The sequence below is a fragment of the Glycine soja genome, chromosome 4, assembly GCF_004193775.1.
Source record: "Glycine soja cultivar W05 chromosome 4, ASM419377v2, whole genome shotgun sequence".
NCBI classification, from domain to species: domain Eukaryota; kingdom Viridiplantae; phylum Streptophyta; class Magnoliopsida; order Fabales; family Fabaceae; genus Glycine; species Glycine soja.
This window is the reverse complement of record NC_041005.1, coordinates 20042941-20064742: the sequence shown is the minus strand read 5'-3', so window position 1 is coordinate 20064742 and position 21802 is coordinate 20042941. Positions and strand designations below refer to the sequence as shown.

The 21802-nt window shown below is 33.5% G+C and overlaps 3 protein-coding genes across 3 annotated transcripts; all 3 read right to left on the bottom strand.

Annotated features, from left to right (window-relative positions):
- Nucleotides 1-3148: 3148 nt before the first annotated feature.
- LOC114410659 lies at nt 3149-4093 on the bottom strand. The gene is made up of 2 exons (XM_028374612.1): nt 3830-4093; nt 3149-3568 (listed from the first exon to the last, which is right to left on the bottom strand). The coding sequence occupies exons 1-2, from the start codon at nt 4091-4093 to the stop codon at nt 3149-3151; spliced, it is 684 nt and encodes a 227-aa protein (XP_028230413.1).
- A 12799-nt stretch (nt 4094-16892) lies between these two features.
- Nucleotides 16893-18369, bottom strand: LOC114409500 (protein STRUBBELIG-RECEPTOR FAMILY 3-like). Its single transcript, XM_028372981.1, has 2 exons — nt 17984-18369; nt 16893-17650 (listed from the first exon to the last, which is right to left on the bottom strand). The coding sequence occupies exons 1-2, from the start codon at nt 18284-18286 to the stop codon at nt 17405-17407; spliced, it is 549 nt and encodes a 182-aa protein (XP_028228782.1). The 5' UTR covers nt 18287-18369; the 3' UTR covers nt 16893-17404.
- Nucleotides 18370-18586: 217 nt separating this feature from the next.
- Nucleotides 18587-21134, bottom strand: LOC114409501. Its single transcript, XM_028372982.1, has 4 exons — nt 21054-21134; nt 19961-20005; nt 18807-18977; nt 18587-18717 (listed from the first exon to the last, which is right to left on the bottom strand). The coding sequence occupies exons 1-4, from the start codon at nt 21066-21068 to the stop codon at nt 18640-18642; spliced, it is 309 nt and encodes a 102-aa protein (XP_028228783.1). The 5' UTR covers nt 21069-21134; the 3' UTR covers nt 18587-18639.
- Nucleotides 21135-21802: the final 668 nt, after the last annotated feature.

Below are 21802 nucleotides of genomic sequence, written 5' to 3'. Positions count from 1 at the left end.
TGGAAACATAAAGGCGAGGACATTGTGTCCTATGAAACATAAAAGCGAGGACTTTGAGTTCTATGAAAGATAAAGGCAAGGACGTTGAGTCCTATGAAAGATAAAAGTAAGGACTTTGAGTCCTATGAAAGATAAAGGCAAGGACTTTGAGTCCTATGGAACATGCCAATAAGTACTAGTACCCAAGGGCTTAACCTTATAAGAAATCAAGAGGTTGACTCTTTGAGAGGGCCTCTGATCCTAAACTCAAAAGATGGGACATTGGATTTTGGAAATTGGTATATAAAGAGAAATCTATGCACTTATAGCCTGATGTGAAACATGAGTTTTGGAATGCATAAGCATGCAACCTTCATCTTGAAATGAAGTAAATGTAGGCTTTGTGCAATGCTCATGACATTTTTTCCCTCTTTTTGTGATTTTTTTCTGTGAAGAACACAGATTGACCGCCTCTTTCTGAAGGATGTGATAATTCATGCAATCTCATCCTATCTTTTGCAAATCTCTTTGGGGACTCCCTCAGAGTGTATGTTTTGATTTAATCAACTGAAATATTGATCGAAGGGTTTGTCCCTTTCTTTTTGTTTAAAAACTTTGATTATTCTACACAGCAAGAAAATATAAGGCATTGGGTGATGGCAATGGATTGTTACACTTTGGCATATGTCTAAGTGAAACTTTCCTAATTTAAGATCATAGAATGATGCCAAGGATCTGGCGATCCCGCTAAAACTTGATGACATGAGCTGATCCCAAAAGAATTTATATAACGAAGGCTTCCCTTGGATTCGAAAGGAATCCTAAGGAGTTTGCATGAGCGATTAACATCAAGTGTACCCACTATCACAATTGTCTTTGGGCATCTTTCATGAGTTCCTGGTCGAATAAGGTTGCTTCTCAAATGTGCAAATGCAAACCTTGAGGCTTCCTTTATATATATATATATATATATTCAACAATCACAAGCGTGTGCGGGTTCCATTCCCGCATGGGCTTTCTTGGGCTTGTAACGTGGTCAGGGGTAAGAAGGCTATGAAAGAAAGGATTAGAGAGGCTCCAAGAGTCTTTAAGGGTTATATTGAGTAAGAACCTTGAGAGTCTTGCTTATACTTTTATTCATTTTAACTTTTTGGGTTGGGCTTTACTTCATTTGTCTTATACATTAATCCTTATTGCACTTTTTTTCCTTCCTTGTAAAATTTGGAGATCTTTTGTCTCTATTTTTTTCACTCGCCTTTGGTGGATTTGCTTTCTACTTTTTTTTCTTAACATCATTGTTGCCCAACCTAGAGCTTGGTAAACATCATGCATGTGTTGTTTGCATTACTCTTCCCGCCAATTTAGCAGTGGTTCCTACTCAAGGTTTTGTTTTATTTATTATTGTTATTATTACTTTTTTTCAAGAAAAAAAGTTTACTTTAGCTCGGAGGGGGTAGCAAGGGATAAATTAGTGTTTGGGATGAATAAACACGACCATGCCTCATTTTAAATCTTGACTAGAGACTCTTATAGTTTATATTTTGGGACAAAACCTCTGATAAACACTCTCTTGATTTATTTATTTTTACTTTTTCCTAGGCCACCCTTTTGGGTTTTCAACCTATCGGGTGAGGACTTGTTGTCTGCCTCTACGTTCGCTTGAAGCTCATGCATGGTGCCTATCATTGCCCCAGTGTTGGGTTCGAAGGTATACTCTGTTGTCATTTGTCATGACCTTGTAGCAAGAAGAAATGAAAGAACCTATGCAAGTTCTTGAAAAAGAAATGTCAAGGACAAGAAATATTTAAAGGATTTTCAATTGACAGATTAAGTCAAATGACTCTTGTTCTTCACAACTCATTTTTTTCTCGAGAAAGATAAATTTTAAAAATGATAAGATGAGGTCATATGAATGTCTATACTTCTTATTTTTTATTTGGAAACACAGTCAATCAAATGTTTATTCAACTTTACTCGTCACTTATGGCACCCCACCAAACATGTAGAACATGCAATTTCTGATTGGGTGGACTTGGAGATCAACTCAAGAGCGCAAGTCACTTGAGCAAACAAAAAGAATGGCATACATTCACATTCCAGTGAAAGTTAAATAAGCAAAGATGTAATTGTGAGAGAATGAGAGACAACAACATCAAATTCATCTATATTATTAACATTGTGACTGTTGTTTATAGTAATAGCATTAACCTGTAAATCCTAATGAGTCATTGGAAATATCTAACAACAACCTTCAAATTGCCCCAAGCATCATGCATAGTATTGCTTGATGACATCAGAATTCACAAGCGATTCTCCTCCTCAAATCTCAACCAACTTGTATCGATCAGACTTTGCACCTTATGTTTCAGGGTCATACAATGCTTAATGGAATGCCCTGGAACTCCCCCATGATAAGCACATGTCACATTGGAGTTGTATCCTCTGGGAAATGGAGGTTGAGGAATCTTTGATGGGCTTATGACTACCATTGCATTATCAAGCAGATATGGGAGTAAGTCAGCATACGAGATTGGAATTGGGGTGAATTCTACAAGCTTCTTTTCTAGAAAGTTCCTTCGTTGGTTGGTGTTTTGATTGGTATTAGGGGTGGTGTTTGGTCTTGGATGTGCACTAGGTGGATTTAGTGGCGGACTAGGGGTGGCCTTTATGGATGATTAGGCGTTCTTGGTTGGTAGGGTGGTGAGTAATGGGAAGGACTGATATTGGCTGAGTATTGATATTTTTGGGGAGGATATTGGTACATGAGATTTAAAGGGGCTAGTGGAAAATTTGGCCATGTAGGAATGGCAGTCACAACATGGGTTTCTCCCTCCTTCTTATTCCCTTCACTCATCCCAGGTCTTCTATTACTAGAACTAGCAGTAGCAGAATAATCAAATTTCCCTCTTCTCAGACCCACTTCAATCCTCTCGCCAGCAAACACTAAATCTGCAAAACTTAAAGGCATGTAACCTACCATCTTCTCATAGTAAAACACCAACAATGTGTCTACTATCATTGTTATCATCTCTCTCTCCATCATCAGGGGCACTACTTGAGCTGTCAGATCTCTCCACCTTTGAGCGTATTCTTTGAAAGATTAATTGTCTTTCTTGCAGATATTCTATAGTTGCATTCCATTTGGAGCCATATCAAAGTTATACTAATACTACCTAATAAAAGAAACCATTAGGTCCTTCCAGGAATGGACCCGGGAAGGTTCTAGGTTAGTATACCAGGTAATAGCTGCCCCAGCAAGACTTTTTTGGAAGAAATGCATCAACAACTTTTCATCTTTTGCATACGTCCTCATCTTCCTACAATACATTTTCAGGTGATTCTTTGGGCAAGTGATTCCCTTGTACTTATTAAAATCTGGCACCTTGAACTTTGGAGGAATAACCACGTCAGGTACCAAACACAACTCTGCTATGTCAGCAAAGGCATAATTTCCTCCTCCTTCAATAGCTCGTAGCCTCTCATCCATATGCTCAATCATTTCCTTCTCAAGTACTATGGAAGGCCCCTCTCCCCTTACAAAATGCAAGGGTTGTGATAACAGGCAACATTGAGATATTCCAGGAGCGTTCTGCACAGGGATGCCAAAAAATGCCTACCCTTTAGTGGTATATCATGGATAAACCCCAAACCCAACCAGAGTGTGGTCTTGGGGAACTTCATGTGTTTCCCCCATGGGTTGAGAGACACGTGCATGATCAGATTGGGGTTGTTGATTCTCAATGAGTACGGGTGTAGAATTTTTGATATTCTCACTAGAAGTGTATACAATAGTGGGCGGTGTATAATTAGGAGGCAACCTATATGGTGGGAAACAATTCTTGCTCTAAACCTGAACATGATGAGGCCCGCATGCATTTTTCGTTGCCTCGCCCCCTTGAACTACTAGATCTAAGACTGGACGATTCACTTGATTGAAACCGGTCGGGTGAATTGGGTCCATCTCAGTGGCAATACTTGCAGCAACAACTGTAGTAGTGTTATCCTCCATCATCTTTCTCATGCTCATCATTGCTTCCATCATCTTTGTCATTTGTTCCTTCATGGCATCCATATTGGCTTTCAGTTGTTCTTGTACTTCTTCGATTTCACTCATTATTCTGGCTTTGGCACGCGTCTGGTAAGGGTGCCATAAAGTGCGATCTTTCTCTTTGGTTACAATGATTACAATTCTGATTTCAAGGAAAGAATGCAATGAGCAATACAACCAAAGTGGAAAGACAAACAAGCATGAATGCATGTGAATGATATGTTGCTAAAGTATTGCGAATTTTACACAAAACATAGGGTCGAGTCAACTCTAATTTTCATTAAATCTCGTCAGAGTCAAAGTGCAACTGAAATAAAAATGGATACATCAACGGTTCCTAATTTTGTAAGTTATTAGCTCAATCATGTGTTAGTAGTAGTCAAAGAAGCTATGTAAATTTGACCCATCTTCTGCCCTAACTTTTGCAAGCTGGTTACTTCCATACCTTGACCTTGACTTGATAAAATCTTTTTCTTAAAAAAGACTGTGCTTGGTTTGACCCTATGTTCGTAGGAATAGAAATTTTGATCACCAATATTTCAACAACCTATCATAGAAGAGATATGATGAATGATCAGGGCATAGTTATGCTATGCATGAAAAATGTATTTATCAAACCGACAAAAGACGCCCGAAAGACCACCCTTTCTTGTTAACAATGCATTGGGTACCATGTTCATGTGATTTCCATCATTTTTGGGAGAAAGGATTGTATAACCCCAACATGGTTTGTTTATAGGTATTACCATGGTACCCAACACATGAAACTAAAAATGCAGTGTAAACTTTCACACTTCATTGTGACTTTTGGCGACGAAGAAGGGAATGCAAGGCATGAGCAACTATATGGCAGGATCATGCATAACATGTGAATGATGATAATAGAATGTATGCAATTGGCTAAACAAAAACATGCTAAATGAATATGTATGACAGTGCAATGACTTATGCAAATGCAATGCATGAATGATATGTCCATTATGACGCCATGAAGAGATGCATGACGCGATCAAGGAAACCAGACATGGTGAGTTTGCACCATGTCTTTAATTCAGGAACCTAATGGAAAGGATCCAAAAGTCCACTATCTAGTGACAACTCCCAAGGGTATTTCATGTAACCTTACTGGCCTCTAGAGATATCATCCTCTTAGGTAATACACTATGGCAATAGGGATTATCAGCGACAATGCATCACCAAAAGAGGAAAACTCTATATGAGACTTCACTGTTATCAAGCGAGTCGAGGACCCGACATGACCACAAATCGACCTCCACTCACTATAGCTAACATAGACCCAGGTATAGGGCCCAATATCTCAAAGTGTGTGCAAAAAGTGTGGGTGTCATATGTGAATGAAGCAACCTAAGAATTACCTAACCCCACCAGCAAAACAACCAGAAAATTCCCAGGCAGATACAAGAAGCATAGCACATGTCGTCTATCATAGGATTCAATGGCACAATTTATTTCTAACTACAAAGGTCATAGATACAAAGATACACACCAAGAAGTAACAACGTAGCAAAGGTTATATACAAACATGAGCGAAACAACGAATAAAGGAAACGAGTTCGAAGCTAAACTGCAAAACGAATAGTAATGGAATGAAACTTTAACGAACATGAGCACAACGCGGTGATTAAAGAGAAAGGAAAAATAAATAAATAAATAAAAGGTCACCATAAAATTGCACACTCGATCAAATGACTTAACTCTCTTAATTTCCCCAATGGAGTCGCCATCTGTCACAACCTATTTTACAACGGGACGGCGAAAGAAAATAAAAGAAAAGCGCGTTCGTCTCCTAGGGAGAAAACGAGTAGGAGTCGCCACCAACGTTTATTTAAGGAAAACGTTAGAAAAACCAAAAGAGGTATGCGGATTTTGAAAAGAAGGGTTCAGGAGTTGTTTACGCATAGGAAAGATATTAGCACCTCACGTGCCCATCACGAGGGACGACAACCTTTCATCGAATGTGCAAAACATGACTTCAAAATTATTTATTTTCCCTTTTTTATTATTATTAATTTTTTTGAATTGACAAGGGTGTTGCCCTTGCTCCTACGTAGTTTTTTAAGTAAGAATGTTCATGTTTTTTTTAAAAGATTTATTTTGATTGCAAACAAAGAGTCATTAGGGCGTTGGACCTTGAAACAATGTTTTAATTTTTGAACAGCGAAGGGAATTGTTAAGGCGTTGGAACTTGAAACGATCTCAAGTGATATTTGACGAAAATAAGTTTGGTTATGAATTGATTTTTTTTTCATTTTGGTTTTGTTTATTGCCTTCCAGTCTCACTAAAAGAAAACCAATTTCATGACACTAGTGATCGACTAGAATTAAGCCTTACGAATAAGATGGAATTACCAACGATAAAGGGGAGAAGATAAATACGCCCATAATATCACAGAGGACCCATAAGGGTACATAGATTACGTTCAACTCTTAAGAAAACTAACTGATTGTTGCACGAGGTACAAGATTAGCAAGAGAAATGATGTAGCGAATGATCCAAGATTGCGATTTGGCAGCGCCTCGACTTTACTTTTTTTCTTCTTCTCTTTCTCTTTCTGCGTTTCTTCCTTTCCTTCTTCAGTTCCAGAACCCTTAAACCTTTCCCCTACATAGCTATTATTAGTGAAAGGTCATTTGGTGCAGGGGAAGCTCGCCCAGGCGAGTCACTTGCTTAGGCTTGAAGGTATCAGCTCGCCCAAACAAGCCGGTTGCTTAAGGTGAGCTAGATACTAGCCTGGGCGAGTTTAGGTCTAGGAAATGACCATTTTCCCCCTTCCTTGTCGCTTTTGCTTCTGGAACTGACAAACAACCATCAATACCTTGCGCGACCCCTTGGCCTTGCGTTGTAACTGATGCCAAACACCGTAATTCGGTTAGCAATGATCAAAACATCATATCCGAATGATAAAAACATTATACCTAGATGAAATTAGGGTCTGATAGGGGGTTAATGGGTATGTATTGTAATCACTTACGATGAGCTTATCAAATTGATGGTGGCATTCACGAGTCCCTAAATTATTAAAATGACTTAATTTGACCCCTAAATTTTTGAACATTTCAATTAGTTCCTCTAATTTTTAAAAATGTTTCATTTATATCATTTTCGTCAAATTGAAACTAACACTGTTAATGAGAATTACAACTATTTCTAACTAAAAACCACCATAGTTTAACAAAAAGACCTCATCGAAATATTTTAAAAAATTAGAGGAATTGATTGGTATGTTTGGAAATTTAGAGACCAAATTGAATCATTTTAAATATTTTAGGGACCAAATTAATAATTAAAATCTACAAGTAAATGACATTGGTTAAAATGGAAAGCAAGAAAATGAAGGAAAAAAATACATCAAAAGTGACACGTGTACAAATAATCCATGTCAACAAAGTGTCTTTTATATGATATATTAATTAATTAATTGATATATTGATACATTTTAGTTTATACCATGTTTTATTTTCACATGTGATAATCTTGATTTTAAATTGTAGTTCCCAGCCATACTTGTGACCACAAAGTAAAGGTTTTTTTATGTATCACGTGTCACAAATGAAATTGCATAGCAACAACTACATTTTATATTTTGTAAATTCCTGCAATGTCAAGAATCGCGGTAAAATCACAATTGCAAGCAACCGCAAAGTTGAAACTATAATGATAATATAATCATTTAAAAAAAAATTGTCTCTATTGACTCCATGTCCTAAATCTGCATTTTTTTTAGAGACCAATCAAAAAAGCATGTTGATATTTCGCACCAATGCATTGTTAAAAAAATTACGACCCTAGCACTATACCAAAAAAAACATAATAACCCAAACTTCATTTCAAAATAGATTAAGAAGCATGCAAAGCCGTTTGGCATAGGCTTCTATGACATAAGCGTTTGAAGATGACAGGCGTTAACGTTTCGACCACGGATATCTCTTTTTCACATCTGTGGTTCTTACTTGTGTATGAACATTTCCATCTAGCTAGTGAATAAAGAAAAAGGGATTTTTTATGTCATCTAGTGGGTTTTCAAATGCAGATTCTCCGCCTCGGGATGAATTTCCTGGAAATGGAAGGAAATTTAGACTAAAAAATATGGGCGTTTTTAACGCCGGTCATGCAAAGTTGTTATATACTACTACTATCACCCATCGGTCTGCAAAGTTGTTATACTCTGACTAATTGTCTCTTAAAATTCAAAGTTTGGCACCCTCAACGATTATGATGTATTGTCATATTTATGAGAAGGGGTTTTCCTTTGATGGTACTTATGTCATATATAATGTAATTTACATATATTTCTCTTTTTTTTCAATGATTTTCTATGTGAGCATCCATTAAATTTTATCTTATCACCTTACTAGTAATTAGTAAACATATGTTCCATCCGTCTATTTATAAGTGAAAAAAATTATCCTAAAATAATTGTTATTTTAGTTTTTTAATATAATATTAATTTTTTTACTTAAAAATTTTATCATATTAATGGTGGACAACAAAATTTATAAAGTAATTAATAATGATATAGAATTAATTATAATAATTGTTATTTTAGTTTTTTTTATTTATGTAAAATAACCTAAAACAATAATTATTTTAGGACGGATGAAATAATATTTAAAGGGCAATGAAAAATGGAAACATACGAATAAATATGTGCATATTCATGGGAGAGAACAAATAAGTATTAACCGTCCAATAAAATAATAACAATTAACCTTTCGTAACTTCCGCATAACAAAAGTTACGTTTCGCATTGTTTATCAATTTCCATATCTAAATTGTGTCATCTTTTCAAGAGATATTTAAATTACGGGGCGTTCTCATATTTATTTCAAGAGATATGTAGTTACATTCTGATTAGGTAGACAAACTTCTTTAATTAATGGTTTGAACTTGTATACTGCAATTGATTGTCAAATTTAAGAAATTTAAATTAATTGAAGGTAGGTTAAGTTCAACAGCTAGCTATTATAAATTGACATGATGATATTTTAGAAATTGAAAAGTGAAGTTCATTTTTTGACACAACAATTGAAAGTGAAATTAAATAACTATTAATATATGTTTATTAAGGTTTACATAGGTAGGTTTATTAATTATTTTAAGAAATTTAATTAAGCCCCTAAACCAATTTTATTACAATTGAGTCCTTAATCTACTACAATTTTTGTAATTGGGTCCCTAAAGTTAGTAAAATTGCTACAAATTATTTTTTTCTCACAATTTCAAACCATTATTTTTTTAGTTGCCTAGATCACTGTATCTTTCATGAGAGACAATTATGTTTGAATTAGATAGAATCATTGAACAACCACATGCTAGTTGATCCACATATTTGCTGTTTTTTCTATTTTGTGGATGCTTGGTGGTGGCTTCAAACAATTACCAAACTAACTTTGGAATTTAATTACTAAATTCTTACAAGATTAAGGATTTAATTATTATTATTTTATAATTTAGTGACCTTGTTAAAAAATATAGAAATCTAATACTTTTTTAGACCCTTTTTTAATTAGTCTATAAGCATCTTGTAGATAGTTCTATCGATTTGGAGAGATTATTTACGTACAGAAGGCATAAATATGAAAATTTACTTAGAATCGAATTTTTACTATTCGAATCAATCACCTAAGTATTTTGTGTGTGTGTATATATATATATATATATATATTATTATAATTACACAATTTAATAACAATTGGATATGTTTTCTTAACATTTAGTGTTTATTTTGATAGTTATTCACCACTAAGTGTTTAAAACATTTTAATTTATTCTTTTTCTAAAGTTGTGAGAGCCACATACAAGTGTTCAATCCTATGCTAGTCCCTCATTTCAAAACTTTAAGTGTTTAAGGACCCGTTTAGAGTGGTTATGAATTTTTGGTTTTTGATTTTCAAAATGTAATTTAAAAAAAAAATGAGCTTGGTAAAAACAACGCTGAAATGGTTTTTAAATCATTTTTATACTAATTTTCAAACTCAAAAGAAAAAATGTTTTGTGAATTTGATTTAGTTTTAAAAAAAACACTTTGACAATAACTCTTTTTGTTGCTACCATTATCACCATAGTCATCGCTAATGTTATTATCATTGTCACCACCTCCGTCACACTGTCACTATCGTTGTCATCACCGACACCACAATCGCCATCACCACCACCACACCGTCAACACTAGTTGCTGACACCAACATCACTACCACCATTATTGTCACTAACATTACTATTACTATCATCACTACCAATCTGTCATCACTATTGTCACCACCATGATTACCGTCAATACCACCTTTGCCATCATCACCACCAACGTCACCGCCACCGCCACACGCATTGTTGTCACAACCACCGCCAACATTGTCGCCATCACCACCATCGTCATCGACACCACCGATATTACCACTACAATCATCATCACAACCGTTACTACCACTAGTACCACTATCATCGGCATCATTATCACCACTGCCACCTCTACTACTGCAACTCCCACTGCAACCACCACTGATATCTCTACTGCCACCTATGCTAATAGCATCATCATTACCATTGTCATGACTCCTACATAAAAGCACTTTAAACTAATTTTATTATAATATGAAACTTTCAAAATGAGTTTCTTTTTCAATTAATCATATTTTAAAAATTGGTTTTAAAATTTCCTGAAACTAAAACTAAAAACTAGTTTTTATTTTTAAAAATTTTGAAACTCAAATCTAAAAATCAATCCAAACAAGACCTAAGATTTTTACACTCAAAGTACAAAATGCTCCTATAAAACACCCTCAAATATTATTTTTCAATTTTGTAATTTCTATTATACGAGCTTAGTGTCCCGTGTGTTGCATGGGTGAAGTTTATAACCTATAAGTTATTTATATTATTGCATTTTTAATATATGTATATGTTGGTAGATATATATGTAAAAAAATATTAAAAATAATAAATACTGATATTTATTCAAATAGTTTTATATTTATGCATGTCTTTTATAATTTTAGTTAATATAAATATTTATTTTAAAATAAAATATTTTTTGTATTTGTATGTAATTACATATATCCTAATTCTAATAAAAAGTATTAATAGTAAAAATATTTTACTTTGCATTTTGTAATCATTTTCTTTAAAAAAGTTTTATTATCACAAGGGAAAGAAATATCAATTATATAGATCTTATAAAGCAAAGATTTTTGCGCATTTAAACTTATAATTACAATAAAAAAATTAATGATGAATAAATAAAAATGAGAGTGCTTAGTTAATAATATTGTAAATCATATTTTTTATGGTAATAACTAATAGAGTCGTTAATTTTTTTTTGCTGATTTCAAGTTAGTATAGTTCACTTTTAGTTCTACTTTGGGAATATAATATTTTTATCCTTATACATAAATAATTAAGAGTTTCAAGCATTTTAGTTAGGATTTATTTCGTGATTATATGCATGAATAGACACATATACAATACATTAGTATTAAACACAACCAACAATGAAATGACACATGACTAAAAAATGATATAAAAAGGTTAAAAAATAAGTAATTTTTTTTATCCATGTTAACTTGGGTGAATACAGGTATCTCAACGAAAAAAGTAGGAGAATCAATTGACCCCTTGCATAATTTCAATAAATGGAAAGTAAGCATGAAAAATAATTTCACACCCCACGGATACGGCTCCGAATCGGACCCAGCTTTGATTGGAAATAAATTAATTAATTATATTTTTCAATATAAATATATCTAATATCTGGTTATTTAAATTATGTGACTAAATAAAAAATATATATCATCGATAATTGTATCAGTCAAGTGTATGGATTATTTTGATTAACATCTGTAAATTTTAAAACAATTTAAGATATACATATAAAAACAAATCAATATGTATAAATCTATCAGATATGTTATAGAAAATGATGCAATCCTATCCTCTAAGGGCATTGGATAAAAGACTCCAAGAAGATTGGGTCAGAGATGCAAGAGAAGGTCCTAAGGTTCTCATGAGCCTTAGGGTAGATTTTGGACCCATGGGCTAAGTATGAGCTCACTTATCTTTGTACATATTAGATTAGGATTTCATTATTTTTGAGTCTTGTATGTAAGGCTCCATAATGTAGGTAGGGTACCCTAGAAATGTAGAATTTTCCAGCCCTTGTATTTTAGGGCACCTAGACTAGTTTTTGTATTAGGGATAGTTTTGTAATTTCACATGCATTAAGTGAATATTTGATGTGTGTTGGAAAATAAATTTAATTGAATTGGGAGAAGCTCAATCCAATTAAATTTTAGAGGGGGAGGTGAGCATTTGCTTGCTACACTCTATTTCCACATCATATAGTCACACTTTGTGTATGTCCTCATGCTTTACATGTCTCATGACACTTAAGCACACTTAGTGGAGAATCTTGGACTTGATCTTGGATTAGTGGGCTGAACCATAGCTAAAATTCAATAATCATAATTAGTGAAATTTTGGCTCCACAAATTCAATTTCAAATTCAAGTGAAATTTGAATAGAAATTCAAATTTCCCTCCAATTTTGTGACACTTAGGCTATAAATAGAGGTCATGTGTGTGCATTTTTTGGAACTTTGATCATTTGAAAATTAAACTTCAGATTTCAGATATCTTTTAGAGCTCAAAAATTCGTGCTCTTCTCTTTCTCTCCCTTCATTCATCTCCTTCTTCCTCCAAGCTCTTATCCATGGCCTCCTATGGTGGTGAGCTTTTTCTAGACTCATCTTCTCCTTGAAGTGGTGTCTCCTCTCTCTCTTCCTTCTCCATTCCGCTGCCATTCATCTTCCAAGAAGAAAAGGAATCCATTGATGAAGAAGATCCTAGGCCTACAAGCTCCACATGGAGCTTACATCATGTGGTATCGAGAGCATCTTCATCTAGGTGATGTTATTTTGCTTCCCCTGTCTTTTTGTTCGGTGAATTCTCTTTAATTCCGAGTTCTTCATCTTATTCTCCATGTATATCCTCCATTGTCTTGTGGTTTGGTGTTGTTTAGAGTAGATTCAAAAAAATAAACCGATTAAATCTTAGATCTACACTTGTTCTTGCATTTCTATGGTTCAAATTTTGTAGATCTACTCTTGAATCATGTTTTTGTGTTGATTTTAGGTTCTATCATTTTTCATTCATAATATTCTTGTGCTGAACCTTAGATCTAAATTTTCTTCCAAAATATTGATTAGAAAAAAAACACAAAAATCTAAGTGTAAATCACTTAATCCATGTTGTCTTAGAGTCATGTTTAGTCATAGTAATTGTCACATTATGTTCTAAGTTTGTGTTGAATTTTTATTTTTGTTGATTGAATTCTAGATACATTTGTTCATGTATTCTTGTCATTCTTAGCCTATCTTTTGAATTTTGAGTCTAATTCATGCATGTTATTTAGTTCATAACATGTTCTAAATCAATTCTTAGAAGTAGTCTTGTTGTTGAACTCTTTTTTTTTTCTAAGTTTCCTACATGATGCCTATGATGAAGTTGAGTTGTGGTTGGATTTGTGAATCAAAATAAGTATTAAGCTCTCTTGAATTGTGTTATTCAAGATAATTGAGCATAAGCAAACACAAGTTGTAACTATCCAAGCCTTAAGCAACATAAATACTACTCTTGATTTCTAGGTTGAAATCGATGGTACTGGCAACTTGAACATACGAACTTGTATAAATTAATGGGAATTAGTCACTACGTGTTTTGAGCTGAAAGTTTTACTGAATTTTCTAGACATCTGGAGCAAAATTATGAAAAAAGAACCAAGCAATTTGGATTAAAGGAAAAAATAAGAAAAATCACACAATTTGGCAAAAAAAATTAGTGTCCAGGAAAAAAAAAGTGAAAGGGAAGTGTGTTTGTTGTTTTGGCTCAAAATTTGTTCTATAATTGGTGCCTATTTTATACCAATTCTAGTTCTGAAATTTCAATTGAAAATTAATGTGAAAAAAAGTTCCAAAACTAGAGGTTTCTTGAGTCTTTTTATTTTGGTTTTTTTACTCTACTCTAGAGCCATTCTAAGTTTCTCTTTGAGTCCTAGCTTGCTTTTATGTGCTTTTCATTGCTTTAATTGTTGAAAAATCCCTAAAAATTTGTCTTGTTAAAACTCTATTGGTTTAGCTTTCATTTCATTTTTTGGGTCTTTGGTTATTGTTTGTCTCTTTGTTTCCTTGTTTGTGAGTTGCCATATAGGGAATTGGAAAAGAGGATTGGTGTCATCCCTTGAAGAATTTGAGTCAAGAAGCAAGGGGAAAACCACCTTAAGAGCTATTGGACTAAGAAGCACTCCAAATTGAGTGAATCACCGAAGAGAGAACAACCACCAAAATTGAGGACCTTTTTGTAATTTTGTAATTGACAATTTACTTACTTTCATTGCTTTCAAATTTTGTAACAAAAAGGCCTTTCATTGAAAGTAAGTTGGGAGCCTCCAATAGGTCACCCTACTTCTATTTGTGTGTAATAATTTTAGACAATTTTCCCTTAGGATTGTGAGTGTTTTGTTGGGAACCTTAAATGTGGTCATCCAAACATTCTTAGGATTCGCCTAGTTTACATTTCTTGCTTACTTTCATAGCTTATTTCCTTTACCTTCCATTGTCAAACTGCCTAGAGAGCTTACCTTTTACCAATTAGTTTTTACCTTATCTTTCACACCTCTTTTAGTGTTTATTTTGGCTAGTTTCAACCATAGTTTCTTTTACCTTTTGTTTTCAAACCCCCAACAAGAAAGAACCATAACTTAGGAAACAACATGAGTCTTCATTCTTCATCTAGTGTTAATGGTGAGGGTTCTACTCCTAAGGACCCCTTGTATAAGATATTCAATGAGTTGAGATCCCTTAAGTTGTGGAAAGAAAAACAAGAGAGAAAAGAAAAAGGTAAAAAAAAAAGAGTGGAAGAAATAAGTCAAGATAAAAGAGAGAAAATAAGAGAGGAATAAAGAAGAAAAATAATGAAAGAAATGAAAAGAGAAAAACATGCCTCATATAGTAGTCATAACTCTTGCAAGAGCCTAAGTAAATGTTGGATCAAGTAGCCTCAGAATAATTAAGAAGGGGGGGTTGAATTAATTATTAATGTACCTTGCCTAATTTAAAACTTATCCTTCTTAATGTTACTATAGATTTAATTAGGCTTTTACTACCAAGTTAAGAAAGAAAAGAACAGTAATTGAAACTTAACCAAAAGTAAAAGCGATAATTAAAAGTGCACAACAAAAATTAAAAGTGTAGGGAAGAAGAAGACAAACACAAGAATTTTATACTGGTTCTGTTACAACCCATGCCTACATCCAGTCCCCAAGCAACCTGTGATCCTTGAGATTTCTTTCAACCTTGTAAAAACCTTTACAAGCAAAGATCCACAAGGGATGTACCCTCCTTTGTTCTCTTTGAACAACCAAGTGGATGTACCCTCCACTTGAACTGATCCACAAGAGATGTATCCTCCTTTGGTTTATTCATGATTTTATTTCATGATTGGTTTAGAATCTTTTATGTTTATTTTACAAAAAAAATGCTTTGTGTATGTTTTGAATTATGTATGTTTTACGCACTTTGGCCTTTTTGATGTTGCCAAAGGGGGAGAGAAAAAGGGGTATTTTAAGAAATCAAGATGTTGTATTTTTTCAAGACTTAAAATTAAGCATAAATTCAAAAAGAAAGGGGGAGAAAGGGATGAGTGAATGGTAGAACAACAATTGTATGCATTCTCTTGATTTCAGGATTGTCATCACCAAAAAGGGGGAGATTGTGAAAGCAATGTCTTCCAAGGTTATTTTGATGATGTCAAAGAATCAAGAATTAAGCAAAGATTTAAGAATAATCAAGATCAAGATTCAAGACTCAAGATTCAAGAATCAAGAGAAGACTCAATCAAGATAAATATTAAAAAGTTTTTCAAAACATTGAATAGCACAAGAAGTTTTTATTGGAACAAATTATGCATGTATGTGGTATATATGGGTATTTATGAATCTTATTAAATAATTAAGTTTATAACAACGGATTTTCTTTATTTCAAAGTATGACTTTTTTATATGTAACTTTTTTACATTGTTAAAATTAAATAATAATAATAATAATAATAATAATAATAATAATAATAATAAAAAAAAAAAAAAATTAATGATGTTAAAATGAAATAATTAATATCATGCATAATGAGCATGATTCTATTTTGTATGTCATTGAAATTTTGTTTTGCATGAGTATAGGATACATGATACGCATGAAATCAAATTTCATGTTTAAAGGATAGTCACCAATAATAGTTTAACAATATGTGTTATTATATAATGTTTATAGCCTCTATTGCCAACACGAGTTTATATATAGAGAGAGTTAAGAGGGTGAAATATTTTTCTCTTAATTATATTTATATCGTATATAATATTATTATTTATTTTAATGACTAAGTTAAATAACTACATTTTTCAATTTTGCAACACAATTTAAAATTAATTAAATAGACATCACTCAATAAGATATATTATAAATTTACAATATGATATAAGAAAATATGTATATATTATTAATATTATTATATGATAAATTTATCTTAAATTGGTTATATAGGATAAATTTCTTATATATTTATATTGATAATCAAAATATATTCTCGTGTATTACACTACACCAGTTATACAAGTTAAATAAAATAGTATATAATATAAGCGGACAAAATCAGATATTCAGTACGTATACTTATTTGTTTAGATTTATGACAAAATGTGACACGTGGGCTCCATCGAATAATATGATAGAAAAGTTCAAATAAACAGAAGTGAATAAATATAATGTACCCCTGCTATATAGAATAATCAAGTCAATTATTGTCGCAAAATCATCGAGTCAATTATTGTAGGCTAGTAGTTTTGGCCAAACAATTGAGTCAACTAGCGTAACCAAAATCAATTCTCATATTAGGTTGAAAATTGATTCTCATATTGGTTGAGCAATGTGTAGGAGTAAAAATAGGTTAAATCAGTCGACAAAAGTTTATGATCTAACTTACAATACGTCACTACAAGAAAAATGACTTTTACCTACAGTCAACATCTATCACTAGAAGTCCAAAATCCGTAGGTAGATGTATAAAAGACTTTGTCCTACAGACGTTTTTTGCGTCAACTTTGAGGGGGTATACAGTGACAACTAATAGTCTGTCACTATAGGCTTTACCTACGGATATATTTTTACCTACAATCAAATTTAACTATCACTATAGGTAACACCTACTATTTCAAATGTGTAGGTAAAAAATATTAATTTATACCTATAATCTCTAACTGTAGGTAAAAGTGAGTTTACTTGTACCTACGGTCGTCTGTAGGTAAAAGTCAGTTTACTTGTACCTACTATTCCATGACAATCTTGTTTTGAATTCATCATCTGAATGGAGTGCATCCTCCAACGACCCATTAATGCAATACTCATAAATAAGAAGCCTTTGGCCATGCTCTGCACAGTACCCAATAAGCTCAGCAATATTTGGATGTCGGATTCTGTCAATACTGTTTATCAATTCGAGAAACTCATCATCTGTTTGGTGATCAGAAACTCTCTTGTCTAGTTTCTTCACAGCAAGTATCTAACAATTCATAGAGAAAGAGTGAGTGTCAAGATTTGAGTCCAATCACGGTATATATGCAATTTACAAGACTGTTTGAACAATGGAAACAGAAATAGAGCAACTTGAGTCAAAATGCAGTTGAAACATATCAGTAGTTAAACATGTGATAAATAAATATTATCTATCCAGATAAGAGAACATTTAAGAAACTACACAAAAAGAAATTATTAATGTAATCATTATTAGCTACCTAAAGGTGATTAAGTTCAGGAAAATAAATCATAAGCCATGGAAATGAAGTAGATTGGGCAGTTAATAAGCACCAATGCAATTAATGAGCAAAAATCCTACCTTTCCATCTGGAAGCTCTGCCCTATACACACTCCCCAGCATGCCTAAACCTATAAGATTGTCTTGAGAAAAGCTATTTGTACACTGTTGAAGGGATGCGATGGTGAAAGTTTTTGCAAAAGTGGGAGGAACTGGACTTTTTTTGGGAGGATTGATGTTAGCCTCTTTGTGGAATAAGGTTGGTTCAACAATCACCCTCTCAACAGGAAGTGGTGGAGGAGGTGGCGGTGGAGAAGGCATTGAAAATACATATAATGAACTCATATCTATCTCATGCTCTAACAGCTTTGGGATTGTTTCCATTCTTTGTTCATCCTTTTCTTGCTTGCCAAAAAAAGGTGGTTTGGATAATGACTAGCTTGGCGGACTTGACTCAGACAAACAAACATACTATGGAAATGGACTAGAGGACAAGAGGATAATGACTAGGTACTGGACTTGGCTCAGACACCACATTTTGGGAATGGTTCACTAAAATGGAATTTGACTCACCGTTCAATGCCTCAAATTCTTCTGATGTCGAGGAAGTGGTTTTGGATTTTGAATCTGTGGTGTGTTTGAGTGAGGAAGATTCTGTCTCCACCGGTCTCAAAATCTCTCCTGAAGAAGCATCTTTATCAAACGGCTCTACAGCTGCTACATACACAGAACTAACACTACTTGTTGGTTGTTCTGCATTTGGATTTCGTACTTCCAGGGTCCTTCAGTGACTCCATCACTGCTTCCATGAACATCTATATAGCATGGATAAATCAAACATGAATAAAATCCAAAATTTGTCATCAAGTATTTCGATTATGTAGAAGTTATCAAGTTGATTCACTCTTTCTTCCTCCTCTGCAGTAGATGGAAAACCTGCAAGGTCATCTAGTTGATATTCTACATACTGATCATCTTCCAATGTGGCTGGAACATGGGACCCAAAGGGATCACCATTTGACAATTCAAAGCTTATCATTGATGATGATGATGGGGAAATATTGCCGCACTTCTCCTGCTTTGCAAGAATGCCATACAAAATGTAAGAGTGAGACTATAGTTCCTTTCTCTGTTTGATCTCCTTTTCTCATGCTTTGATTATACCTCTTTCTGCCTTATTTATTGTTTCACTATCCCTAAAGGTAGATATTTACATAAATTACATTTTTGAAGTTTAGGTACTGGCTCTGTCTTGCCTAGGTAGTGCAGATACACAAGTAGTGGGCATTCACCATGCAGTAAAAAGAAAAATTGTAGCATGTAAGTTGCGTTTGTTGCAAAGGTTTGAACAAGTGGAACAAAACGTTTGTATTTTGCTTAATCTTTGGAGTATTTTAAAAATAAAAGAAAAGACGACATAAGGTTGAAAAAGTATTATATTTTAATTCCACTAAAAGGATGGAACAGAGAATAAAATAGACCCAGGCAGCCCTTCCCATTTTTTTGTGTGTCTAACACCACGGTATTGGTACCAAAAAATTATCATAAAATAAAAAAATAAAATAAAACATTCCATGAAACCCATGTAACAAAAAAAAAGGATAAAATCGTTAGTTCATAGTATATTCCCCTAAAACCAATCACCGATTCAATGAACAATTTAGAAAGAGTAATACTGTTGACACAAAAGCTTTTGATACTGAAAACATGCCTCTCTGTATTCCGTTGAATCTCAGCAGTGTGTCAGATCCGTTGGCCTGGAGATGGGTATGTATTTTTGTGGGACACTCTTGGTTGTGTCATGGTATCATTACTTATTTAGAAATGACAATTACTAGAATTTTCACATTGAGACAGAAAACCAAGGGATTTCAATCACTTTTTTTTCTGTTAGTTTAGATACTTACTGAGTTACCACCAACCAATGTTCCACTTGGTGTGTGATAGCTACTATAGCCATACAAGCATATAGTTTACATGAAAAAAATTACAATGCATATGAAGAATGGGGGAAAATATTTCATTACAAAGAAAGTGAAAATAGTGAAAGGGATATACCTCATGTTCACGATGTTCATCTTTCGAAGAAATATCAGATGGAACCTGAGAAATGTCAAACAGTATATTAATATTACTTAAAATAATAATAATAATAATAATAATAAAAGTCATGCCAATTAAAGAATTCAAACAAAGTTGAAATCATCATGCAGCTCAAACAACCACATCTTTGATGGCCATGCAAAAGCCATTTGGCAGGTATTAACACATCAGATTTTAACAAACCACATAGCACTCTCCTCTAACATTTGCAAAATGCAATCATCTAAGTATAATATTCAACTTGAGTACTCTTATGCAAAAATATCTTTTAGGTTTAGGATCATCTAATGCTAGTAAGGAGCATCATAAGGTCAAGTTATGAGAGAGAAAGACAAAAATAAAATCAATGGGTCCTATATATAAATAATGGTGGACCCTATTATAATTGTTGTGCTTTTCTTTCTCATGGCATGACATGACATTGTCACATTCTTTGCTAACATGAGAGGATCATCATCCTATCTTTTAATGATTAAAAAATGTTTTGGGTCCTTGGACATTATACTCATTTTCAATTCAGTTCCTACAAAAAACAAATGTTAACTTATTCCCAATATGAACATTTTCAATGCCATATCTGCCATGCCATCTATGGTCGTTATAACAAACTGAGTTTGCGCCCAATTAAAAATGATTATCATGTACAGGGATAAATATAAATTTCTGCTCCCTATACACGATATTCATTTTCAATTTGGTTATAACCCCAAATGGTAAAACAAAATTGAAAACAATTATTTGTACAAGGACTAAATTAAAAAACTATTTCATATAAGAAAATGTTGATGGTTTCATAGCCAATTCCAAGCCCGGGTAAAGGAAGAGGGTTGTGTTAGGCTCTCAGTGACAGTAACTAACATAAAACTTGTTGCTATACCAAACATGGATCACTCACAACTTCTTTAACAAAAGAACCAAATTAAGAATGAATATCACGTATAGAACCAAAATTATATTTTAACATTTTTCAAAATAGAGGGTACATTTCCTCAGCCAAACCTATTTGCATGTTATTCTAACAGTAAATTAAGAGCTAATAAATGCAAACCTCCATCCTACTCATTGGTCGTCTTGAACGGACCTGCTCAATGGCATTTATCGTGCTGCTTGTTGATGGTTCTGCATCTAACAAAGAAAAATGTAAGATATTTACAAAAACTGAAGGTACTAAGTGCAGATCCTCATACAAATCAATATAGCAGAAATAGTTAAGAGAAACTAGGTACTTGAGTCATGCCTTTGTTTTTAGATAATGATTCATTGCTGTAGCCTAATTCGTGCACAGATCTCCAAACATCCTGAGGAAAAACAGTCAATTCTTAGAGATGTACAAGATGGACTATTGAAATTTTATCAAAGTGAAACCATGAGAAGCATTGCTGATTTTACCTTACCAAAGTAATCATTCATGGGGTCAAAAAATGATTCCCCAACCTCATCTTCTGGTGGTTGCAAAACATTGTGAAAAAAGATGTTTATGGAATCAAAGTAAAACTGAGGACGTGGAGAATTGTGATCTCCGTCAAATTTAATTATGTTTTTGTCTCCCTACAAAGCATGGACAACAATATTAAAGATCCAAATAATAGGGGATGAAGAATATAGGACCAAAATATCTGCTGAAAAAATATAGGACAATAGGACAATGACTAGCTTGTTTATACTTTCGGTGACTTTAACTCAAGTAGAAAGTAGGACAAGAGAATCTTGAGATTCAGACCATTATCATCACAATGATTCATCTCTGGCTTCACTGCTTCACACACACTAGAAGAAAAAATGAAGACTGAATTCCAT